The sequence below is a fragment of the Monosiga brevicollis genome, genomic scaffold, assembly GCF_000002865.3.
Source record: "Monosiga brevicollis MX1 MONBRscaffold_32 genomic scaffold, whole genome shotgun sequence".
Lineage (NCBI taxonomy): Eukaryota > Choanoflagellata > Craspedida > Salpingoecidae > Monosiga > Monosiga brevicollis.
The window spans coordinates 13,555-24,602 of NW_001865069.1; the positions used below are offsets into that span (position 1 = coordinate 13,555).

At 55.0% G+C, this 11,048-nt stretch overlaps 3 protein-coding genes across 3 annotated transcripts; 2 read left to right on the forward strand and 1 right to left on the reverse strand.

The window, feature by feature from the left end:
• Positions 1–1,190: 1,190 nt before the first annotated feature.
• On the forward strand, positions 1,191–1,958 carry MONBRDRAFT_38805 (uncharacterized protein; the record flags this gene model as incomplete). Its single annotated transcript, XM_001749582.1, has 2 exons — positions 1,191–1,808; positions 1,845–1,958. 2 exons carry the CDS (start codon positions 1,191–1,193, stop codon positions 1,956–1,958), a joined length of 732 nt encoding a protein of 243 aa, XP_001749634.1.
• A 1,336-nt stretch (positions 1,959–3,294) lies between these two features.
• Positions 3,295–5,097, forward strand: MONBRDRAFT_34211 (uncharacterized protein; the record flags this gene model as incomplete). The annotated part of the gene is made up of 2 exons (XM_001749583.1): positions 3,295–3,397; positions 3,685–5,097. The coding sequence occupies 2 exons, from the start codon at positions 3,295–3,297 to the stop codon at positions 4,710–4,712; spliced, it is 1,131 nt and encodes a 376-aa protein (XP_001749635.1). The 3' UTR covers positions 4,713–5,097.
• An 882-nt stretch (positions 5,098–5,979) lies between these two features.
• On the reverse strand, positions 5,980–10,779 carry MONBRDRAFT_11774 (uncharacterized protein; the record flags this gene model as incomplete). Its single annotated transcript, XM_001749638.1, has 6 exons — positions 5,980–6,177; positions 6,258–6,354; positions 6,433–6,530; positions 6,703–6,751; positions 6,955–8,511; positions 8,675–10,779. 6 exons carry the CDS (start codon positions 10,777–10,779, stop codon positions 5,980–5,982), a joined length of 4,104 nt encoding a protein of 1,367 aa, XP_001749690.1.
• Positions 10,780–11,048: the final 269 nt, after the last annotated feature.

Here is an 11,048-nt window from a genome sequence, read left to right on the forward strand (position 1 = left end):
GAGAGAGAGAGAGAGAGAGAGAGAGAGAGAGAGAGAGAGAGAGAGAAAGAGAGAGAGAGAGAGAGAGAGAGAGAGAGAGAGAGAGAGAGAGAGAGATGAATTGGTTTGGTCGGTGAGAGAGAGAGAGAGAGAGAGAGAGAGAGACATCAAGATAAAAATAAAAAGTAAAATACTACCATACGACTACCTACAAGCTTTGTGCATGCATGTACGGTTGTCGTGATCAACTGACAACACATGTGTCTGATGTGTCTATCCTCTCGCGCCTATCCTCAACACGAACGGGCCCCTATGCACAATGCGCTGGAAGGCAAGCACAAGAAGTTGCATGCATAGATTCACTCTATCAGCACAAGATGCCAAAGGCCAATGCAGCGCTGCAGAAACCGTGAATATTAGCAATCTGTATCTGGGTATGTGTGTGTGTGTGTGTGTCTGTGTGTGTCTGTGTCTGTGTGTGTCTGTGTCTGTGTCTGTGTCTGTGTCTGTAACTGTGTCTGTGTCTGTGTCTGTGTCTGTGTCTGTGTCTGGTGTCTGTGTCTGGAGTCTGGTATCTGTATCTGTGTCTGGTGTCTGTATCTGTGTCTGGTATCTGTGTCTGGAGTCTGGTGTCTGTATCTGTGTCTGGTGTCTGTATCTGTGTCTGGTGTCTGTGTCTGTGTCTGGTGTCTGTGTCTGGAGTCTGGTGTCTGTGTCTGGAGTCTGGAGTCTGTGTCTGGAGTCTGTGTCTGGTGTCTGTGTCTGGTGTCTGTGTTTGGTGTCTGATGCCTGTGTCTGGTGTCTGTGTCTGATATCGTTCCGAACTCTTCCTATGCATCTCGGTTTCTCTTCGCGAGGCATTCATCTCACTTTTTGGATACTCCACACGCTACTTTGCATCGTCAATGATAAAAGGACAGATTTGTCAGATATCCGATGAATTGAGGACAGTCCATGATGGTATCATGATGATGAGGGTGTGTGTAGCTTGGACGGTGGTGAGGCAGGTGCCTCACAGCCTGGTTAGGGTTGGCAGCGGCGCAGTTCTCCTGGGACCGATCGTGGCGTTTGACCAGCCACTCGTGCTGAGCTGGGTCTCTGGACAGGAATTGGTACACCTATTGTCATTTTCCCACTTCTTTCGAACCCAAAACATCCATCGATTCATCCGCTTCTGTCGCTTTCGAGTATTTGACGTGAAGCGTCACAACATGGCCTTGTACTATGATTACAGCGGGCGCACAGCCTTTGTGACTGGCGCGGCGTCGGGCATGGGTCTGGCCGCGGCGACCGGCTTTGCCCAAGCGGGAGCCAACTTGGTGATGGTGGATCGAAACGAGGAGGCATTGACTCGGGAGGCACAACAGCTCACGAATGCTGGTCATCGAGTGCTCCCCGTGGTCTGTGACGTGTCCAAGGAGGTCGAAGTGGAGCAGGCTGTGCAGCGGGCCGTGTTAGAGTTTGGCAGCTTGGACGCGGCGTTCAACAACGCGGGCATTCAAGCCAATGCGACAGATTTGGCAGACACTTCATTGGAAGACTATGATGTCATGTTATCGGTCAACTTGCGAGGCGTTTTTGCGTGCATGAAGTACCAGCTGGCCCAGATGCGCAAGCAGGGGTCGGGATCCATTGTCAACAACTCGTCCTTGGGCGGTTTTGTTGGTGTGCCCGGTCGCTCACCGTATCTGGCAGCCAAACATGGCATTCACGGCCTGACCAAGACGGCAGGTCTCGAATATGCAGCGCGTGGCATTCGCGTCAATGCCGTGGCACCGGGTATCATTGACACGCCCATGGTGGCGGGCATGATGCAGGCGGAAAAGGGCGTGATTGAGGAGCAGATGCGCGACGTGCCCATCAAGCGCTTGGGCACGCCAGAGGAGGTGGCGGCAGCCGTGCTCTGGTTGTGCAGTGATGCAGCAAGCTTCGTGGTGGGCCACGTGATTGCGGTCGACGGTGGATATGTTGCGAGATAAAGGCATCCTCGCTAGAGGAAGAGCGAACAATTGATATCGTAGTTGATAATCGTGAACCTGTTTCGCCATCAGGGATGTGCACACAGCGCCCGATGCGCCCCTTGTTTCAGCTGCTGGCTGCTTGGTGACACTGCCAGCAAGCTTCTAAGAGAGCGCGCACGCGCGATCGGTGCTTGCTCCCGAAAGAAAGAAAGGATCAAGCCTCACTTCAGCATCATGCCTCACGTCGCTCCAGCCCCTCCAGCACTCGGCATACTGATGGCTCCCAGCACTCGGCATACTGATGGCTCCCAGCACTCGGCATACAAGACTTCCTTCCTTAAGAAAAAGGCAAAAAATAGACTGGCCAACAGCACCATGTATTCCCATCTGGTCACCCACGATAGTACTAGCATGGCCCAACATGGCTTAACTGCGGCGATCGGACGAGAGCCGGTGTATTCCATGTGGTATGACCGTTGGCGGAAGATGCACGAGCTGAAACTGTATATAACCAGACGTCTGGTCAGCGTGCACCTTGAGGCAACCGTCATCATGTTCAGGCGACTCATGGGTCCTTGGTTGCGTCGATGAAAATTGTGCGCCATGAAGAAGGCTTCGAGCCCCAACCACACACTCGCCACCTTACGTAAAAACGATGGCAGAAACGGATATGCAATTATTCTACTTTTATCTACATTACCCAACACTGAAAATATTACTACAAAAACGTCTTGTTTATATTTTGCTTCATTTACTCTTTGAGTTCAAAGGCTCGGTGGCTGTTCATTATGGTGTCAAAGTTCCACCACTACGCGCCAAAAACCACGCGGCTTGCGTGTGATCCTGACATTTTGTCCCACGTACCCCCTTGACTCACATGAAGCCCAAGTTCGGCACTCGCTCGGGCCCCTCCAAGGGGTCGAACCGCCGGACCAGGCTGCGCGCTGCGCTGAAGGCGCCAATCAAAACCAAGGGCTGTCAAGGAGGGCCAGGAGCAAGGTGAAGGGGGCGCCTGGGTTGGTGCCAGGTTGGCAGTCGATCTGAGCATGCCGCCCTTCCGCAGTCCTGCGTACCACCATGCAAGCTATCACCAGTCTTCCATGCCAGTCTGGACGAAAAAGCACCAATCAAGTTGGCTGATGCATTCCTCCCGGATCTTCACCCAACCACAACGTGCGAGGGAATTTATGTCGGAAAAATTGAGAAAAACAACGTCAGCGTGGCGCGCAATACCAACGTGTAGGCCGGGCACACGCGAGATCCTTCTTCGCGACCAGCTTACCCCCATGAGCAAGCTGCACTTGGCCACACAACCCCCTTTGCGAGGACCACTTTTCCGCACGCTCCACTCTCGATGTTTGCCACAACATACATCCGCATGAAAGGCGTGTTTTTGGTCTTTTTTTTTGACAACTCACGCTGCTACCGCTACAAGCAGTCGCTGAGTTCAGCAGTCGGTTAGTACGGCAGTCGATATCTGGTAAAGCATGGCCCGCTGCGTATCATACCACGGCAGTCACGACTCGTGGCACGACAACCAACTCAATCAAATACATGTATCTCACTCCCCTGCCCACACACGACTGTCTCGACAAGTTCGAACTCCCATTTTCTCCTAGTTGTATTGTTGTCCTCCATCCGGACACGTGCCCACAGACCCCCTATCAACCCGATCACAAAACAACGCGCTGCCCCAACTCACCCCCACGCAGCCCGTCCTGAATTCGGACGTGGTGGCTGGAAGATTCCGCCACAATCCAACTCGCACCACACACTCACAACGCCACCTGCCTCTCTCTCTCTCTCTTTCTCTCTCTCTCTTTCTCTCTCTCTCTCTGCTCGCATTTTTCTTCTGCGTCGTGTCGTCGCCTTTTCCTCTCTCTCTTTCTCACTCTCTCTTTCTCTCTCTGCGCGCTTTCTGGTCTCTGCCCTTCCTCCTCCTCCTCCTCCTCCTCCTCTCTCTCTCTCTCTTTTTCCGTGTGGCTGGCACCTTGGGCGGGAGTCAACAGTGGCATGAGCCATTCACCGATTTTGGCCTTTCATCACAACATGGCTGGCTATGGACTGCATCACCCTGGGTTTTGGTTTGATGGCACCTTTACTTCGGCCATCCCCGATCTCACCGCCTTGGCTGGACGCATCGAAGCGGCCGTGGACATTGGCGCCAACCTGCTGCGCAAGTCAGAGGACGACAAGCGCCGGGCCATGAAGATGCTCCTTCTTGTCCACCTCACACCTTGCCTTTCCGAAGACATGCAGACCCGTTTGGCGGAGCACATTGCCTCTGGCGAACGCCTGGACCCCCAGTCCGTGGCTGAAGCCCTCGCCGGCTTTGAAAGCAAGAGCATCAGCAGCCGCTGGACAGACATGCATGGCCAGATGCCCGAGCAAATTCACAACGCCACCCAGCTGACAGATGCCATCCGCGCCATTCGTGGTCAATTCACCGAGGAACGCCTGTGCGACTTTAGCGTCCTGACCATCCTGGACACCACCATGCGCTTCAAGCCATCCTTCTTCTCCCGCACCCTGCAGAACCACAGTGCCTACCCAACCAACACGGTCGACGAACTCTTGCAGCTGGCCAAGCTCATCACCCCTATTCCCTCCCTGCCCGAAAGGACTCGTCCTCGCAGTCCCAGCCTTCGCCGAAGCCCCAGCCCCCTCAGTGGCAGCCCCTTGCGCCGCGCCCTGTCTCCCAACCCACCAATCATGAGCTCCTCGCCCACGCAAAAGCTCACACCCATTCGCTTGGGCTTTCATGCCGCGTAAACCCCTTTCTTCATTCTGGTCCCCTCTTGCTTTTTTTGTTTTTACTTTCTTTTCCTTTTTTCTCGTCCCTGCCATTCCTACATCCTTCGTTCGTGGTCTTCACGATCCTCGTCGCCATTTTAGCGCCTGTGCGCACGTCCCGCAAGCTTTGGTCGATCCTTTGATCCCCTTGCCTGTCGCTGTCTGTTTCTTGTGCCTTTTTTACGTTTGGGCTTTTTCTTTCTTTCCCCCTTTTTTTTTTTTTTTTAACGGGACTGCTCATTCTCCTTCTTGACTTCTCCTTGACTTCACCTTCTTGAACGACTCGCGTAAATGAAAACACACACCCCAATCCGCTCCCTCCCTTCCCAATTGCTCGCGAACCGGCCTTTGCTCCTTGGTGTGTTTGACAAATTGATCATTGAAATATATTGTCGATCCCGATCCACAGGCTGGCCACTTGATCACAGATGCATATTATTCCACACGCCGAAGACAAGGATTGATCAAATCTGTGACAGCCATCAGCGCCTCATACACCGTCAATCGGTAAAGCAACCATACTCTATAAACTGGATTCCGCCGGCTCATCAAAGGCCCATGCGGGATTGGCCACGTGCGCCTTTGTACCATGCAGATGCGACTCGACAGCCTGCAGGACGGCGGCCGAGTTTGGTCGCCGACGAGGCTCGGCCTCCCACATACTTGTCAGCAAACTAGACAGGCACCCGAGGCGAATGAGCCGACACAGCCAACAATACCCCGCGGCATCTTCAGTCCGATCCCACCACCAGCTCACCTCTGCAATAGAGGCGGCAGGTTGCTTAGTTTCAAACGACTGCCACTCTGCAACTTTTCCAAAATCATTTGCAAACCAATGGCACCGTAGGGGGTCTGCCCTTGGTTGAACACCTGTTACTCCGCCACCAGAGCATCGTCGATTAGTTTGAATGAGCCGCTCCTACTTCAACCACACACCCAAGGCCTCACCTCCCACATGGTCACCCCAAGGGCCCACACGTCCGAGGCAAAGCCGAAATGCCCTTTCGATAACGATTCTGGTGCCATCCACCTGCTCGAGTCACACCCAGCAGTGAGAGGCGTTTGTTCCACTGCCTGCGCAAAAGCGACAAGGTCCACGCACCGAAAAGGAGTGTTGTCTAAACTGCTGGCTTGATAATAGTCGTGCGTGTCGGAGAGATAGCGACTCACTACCAGCAATCAATCAACAATATATACATCCGGATATGAGAAGCCATGTTGCGAGCCATCTTGGAGAAAAACGGGTTCACTTGATGACGTGAAACCCCAGAGGTGGCGCCCAGTTCAACTCAAACGCACAGCCAAAGTCGGCAAGCTTGGCTTGAGGGACCTCAGAATGTGAAGAGGAAAACAACAGCACATTGCGGCTCGCCATGTCCCGATGCAACAAGCCACAGGTGTGCACGTGACAGAGCCCGCTTGTAAACTGTGCAATCATTTCCAGCTATTGGAAAAAGTTATGCCCGTCGTCAATGAGCATCCATATCAACAGTCACGCTTGAACGAGGGTACCAAAAGTCAAACCTTTGCATCTTCGCTCAGGTTTGCCCCATCCTGGCCCCGTAAAAATTGCCGAAGATCGCCCCGGTCAGCATACTCCAAAACCAGAGCTATCGGCATGCTGCCAAGTTACAGACAGAAATCATTGCCAGGTGAGAACTACCTCGAGCGCTACGCGATGACCCTTGTGCAGTGATACCTGTCGTGCACCACCGCCAAAAGCGAAACAATGCCAGGGTGATGGCTTGCCCGGTGCATTAAGGCAACTTCTTGCACCACGGCACGATAGTCCTCCACCTGATTGATGTAAAGGCACGCAAGAAGTCATGTGAGCATGAAGCGCATGGAATTCATCCGCTTCCAACCCATTTCACACGCAAATAGATATACCTGCACGTCAGAAAACTGTTTGATGGCCACAACGGCAGTAGCACCAAACAATTCGCGATGCTTAGAGAGTGTTGCCTACCAAGCCGTCACAGAGAATGACACGACGCATCAACAATAGCACCCCTCCCCTAGAAAAAAAAAAAAAAAAAACGCATCACCCCAGCGCACGTCACTTTGCAAAAGCACCCAACGAACCGTGCGGACGCGCCCAAAATTACCGCGCCCAATCTCGGGCCCGAGCCGCAGCCAAGAACTGCGAGAACACCAGGCAGCAGCAATGAGGACATAGGCAATACAGCAGAAAAGAAAACCATAAAGGGCGACACCTTACAGTGATACAAGGGCTGGTAGCTCCTGCGGTGCTGGAAGCTGAGCACCCTGGGCAAACGCTTCTCGACGCAACGTAGCATCCAGCTCGGAGAGGCACAATTCTAGCTGCCCTGCTGCTGACATGGGGACTGTACCATCGCCTTCATCGCTAAACAATTTGCCGCGGAACGCTTGTGACCGGCTGCTACTGCTGTTGGCCCGGCGGCTCCACCACCACCACCATAACACCGCGACCACAATGGCTGCGATCAGAGCTACCACAACTGCAATGATCACCTCACTTTGTCCGCTGCCAGAGGAAGCGTCCACGCGGGCCGCATCGCGCGTGGTGCTTCTCAGAGAGGCCGTTGTGGACAAGGCGGTTGTCAATTCCACAGCGCGTGTTGTGGTGGAAGCTGGCACGGTGGCTCGCTGTGATGGAACTTCGGGAAGCTCGGTTCTGGTTGGAGCAAGGTAGAATTCAGTTTGATTTAGGAGCGGCGCGAGCGTGCGTGTCATGTCCGTCGCAACTGGCGCAGTGGCAGCTACAAAACGAGGAACGTCGAGGCGTAACACCTCGTGGGCCAAGATAAGTAATGCGTCGTCGTCAAACTGAGCCAGTCCAGCCACAGCGGGTGCGTCAGGTGGTCCGCGATAGATGAGAACGAAAACACGGGTGGCCAAGTTGACAAGCAGTACATGTACACGCGCTTCTGGGCCCACGCAGCTGACCAAGACCGTAGTGTTGCTTCTGGACCAGGCCATTACGTCCAGGGGCTCTTGACACTGGCCCACTAGAATAGCTGTGCGCAAACGGACACCCAGAGTTGAAGTATAGGTCCAGTGGGCCAAAGCCAGCGTGTTCTGCAGACGCATCGTCAGCACAAATCCGTTGCCCATTGCCTCGTGCACGGCCAAAAAGGCAGCGTCATCAGACGTTTGCAGTTGCAGCTGGGCACGTAGCAATCCAAACTCATCGCTGCTTGCTGCGGCCTCGAATACCAGGACGGAATCATTCGTGCCAAGAAACAAAATGGGTGGCTGCGGGGTGCTGCAAGCATGAACCATGGAGGGGAGACGAAGACAGGCGCTCGCACTGTGTATGACAGCAGAACCGGCCTCGACAAGTAAGCTGCTGCATACCACCGTGTCATTGTTATGGAGCGCATTGCTCCTCGTGTAGACCAGCCGTTCCCCGTGCATGACCATGGCAGTAGAAGTTGAGACATTGGGCAGGGCCACAACGGAAGATAGATTCAGCCGCAAGCCGTAGTACACCAGCAAATTCACCTGGCCGGCCTCGGAGAGGTAGGGCAGAAGTACGCCAGACTCGGTCGTCAAGAGTGGCTGTGACGGTGACGTAGGCACATTAAGCGCGGGCTCGGTGCACACGATGTGACTGTACGTAAGAACGGACCAACGTCCGTCCGTTAGTAGGTACGTTTGTATCTGACGCGTGCCAAGGTCGTCAATCAGGCCAAGAAACAAAAGATGGGTCTCAACGCGCAGCCCCCAAAAGCTGGCGTTGGCTCGCTCCGGCACAAGATATGGCTCGGTTTGATAGCCTGGCAGATGGTACCTATAAGCGCCAACACGAGCCAGCCACCGTGATGAGGAAAGAATAGAAGACAGGAGGAAGGGAAGGAGAAAACGAGAAGCGCAGCGCATCACAAAAGAGGTTAGCATGATCAGCTGGGACGTCTGCCTTGGCCCTGAAAGCAACGTACAAGGGATTGGCATACCAGCCGGCAAAGCTGGTCTCGTAGGTGGAGATTGTGACATCGATGTCACCATCATTGTCCAAGTCTCCAAGCGCCAGACCCTGAGGGCTACTGATCGAGCCGTTGAGCTTAACTGCTGGCATAAACTCGCCACCGCCAGAGTTGGCATACCAAGCCACGGAGTCGTCCAGATCGTTCGTGGACACAAAGTCTAGCGAGCCGTCGCGATTCAAATCCGCGGTGGCCACCAGACTGGGTCCAGCCACGGGGTTGGCTAAAATGCGTAGCCTGGAAAAAGAAAAGGCGCCCTTGTTTCGAAACCAGATGATGCGTCCGGCTGCTGTTTCAGCACAGATGATGTCACGCAAGCCATCGCCATCGACATCCGCCAAAACAACACCGGTTGGGCTTTGCAAGACCGAGGAGATGACGTAGGGGGAGTCAAAATTACCGGCGCCGCGATTTGGGAAGAGGAGCACTGCACCAGTATAGCTGGTGCTGACAACATCCACCCAACCGTCTTTGTTAAGATCTCCAAGGCTGAGCGCAAGCGTGCCCTCAAGACCGCCATTACCTTGAGACGCAATGATGCGTGCAGACTCAAAGCCACCAGCGCCTGTGTTGCGATACCAAGCCACGACATGATCGCCGACGCTGCTGCAGAGGACGTCCGGCCAGCCATCGTTGTCAAGATCACCAGCCGTGACGAAGAAGGCGCCCATGGCAGTGTCAGTAATGAGCGCGGTTACGAAGCTGGCCCCGTACCCAGTGTTGCGAAACCAACGCACGGTATCATCGGTGCCGCTGGCGCACAGGACATCCACATGGCCGTCGAGGTCGAGGTCGGCAGCGTGGACGGAGAGCGGGTTGAGGGTCAGAGTCGAAATAATGTCCAGGGTGGCAAAGCGGCCGGCACCCAGGTTTGGGAACCATGCCAGAAAGTCGTTGGTGCTGCTGGCGGTGATGACATCGAGAAGTCCATCGCCGTTCAAATCGCCCGCCGCCATGGTGTACGAGCCGACCGCCGAGATGCCAAGCATGCGCACGGCAAAGCTTGCACCCGAATCTTCATTGCGAAACCACAAAGCTTCATCTTCACCCTTGGTACAAAGCACATCGGCTTGACCATCACCGTCGAGGTCACCCGTCGTGACCATGCGGAGTGTGTTGAGGGAGCCCTGAATCAAGCGCCGAGGCCCAAAGGCGCCGTTGCCGAGGTTGGGCAGCCACAGCAAGTGCTTGGCATCACGATCCCCTACGACAATGTCAAGCCAGCCATTGCCGTCTAGATCTGCAGCAGCTAGGTAGCGGGGGCTATCGAAGCCTGTAACAATGACGCGCTCGGTCGAGAAAGAGCCGTTGCCGTCGTTGACACACCAGGATACTGCGCCATTTGCCGTGGGTTGACTCTTGACGACATCGAGATCACCGTCACCATCCACATCAATGACGACGAGTGCGGGACTACTGATTTTGTCGGTGTTGATCTGGATACTTTCAGACGCAAAAGTGGCGTTGCCCAAGTTGCGAAACCACTCGATGACGTTATCCCCAGGGCTCGAAGCCACCACGTCCAGGAGCCCGTCATTGTCCATGTCGTAAGCTCCGATAGAACGTACTTGAGTGCGCGTAGACAAGAGGCGCGGGGCGTCAAACTGCGCTTGTCCATGGCCACGGCACCAGGTATAAGTACCTTCGTTGAGGCTTGCCGCCAGGAGATCCATGTACCCATCCCCGTCCAGGTCGGCGACATTCACGTCCGTCAAGTACGAGCCAGCCACGAGGATGAGCGCAGCGTCAGCAAAGTTACCTCCACCCAAACCGCGCAGCCAATAAACATGACTGTCCTTTTTGCAGCCAACGATGATATCCACGTGCCCGTCGCCATCGAGGTCGGTGGCGCGCACCACACTGGGCTCGTTCCCGACATGCGCGAGCGCGACCGAGGTGCTAAAGACACCGCGCCCCTCATTGCGATACCAGGCTGTCAGGTTGTTGCTCGGGCCCACAGCGACGACGTCCAAGTCGCCATCGTCATCGAGATCAGCTGCCAGCACGCAGTTGCTGCGCTCCGCGACGAGGGCAAGGTTAACCTCGTTCCAGGCACCGCCGTCCCGCACGGCCATCAAGTCGGGACCAGCAAAAGCAACTGTCGAGCTATTGCTGGCCAAGGTCGTGGCTACCCAAGCGCAAGCCACAAGGCAACACAGAATCATAGGCAAGTGCGTCGAGCCAAGGCCCCGCCTCCGTGCCCCCTCGTACCAGCGCATTTCTACGTGCCGGCCTCGGCCCGAGCGCCCTACCCCCCGGACCACAAGGCTTTCAAAATCAAGCCACCATTATCCCCCTCAACCCCACCTCTGCACCATACACACACAGCCACAACCCCCACCCC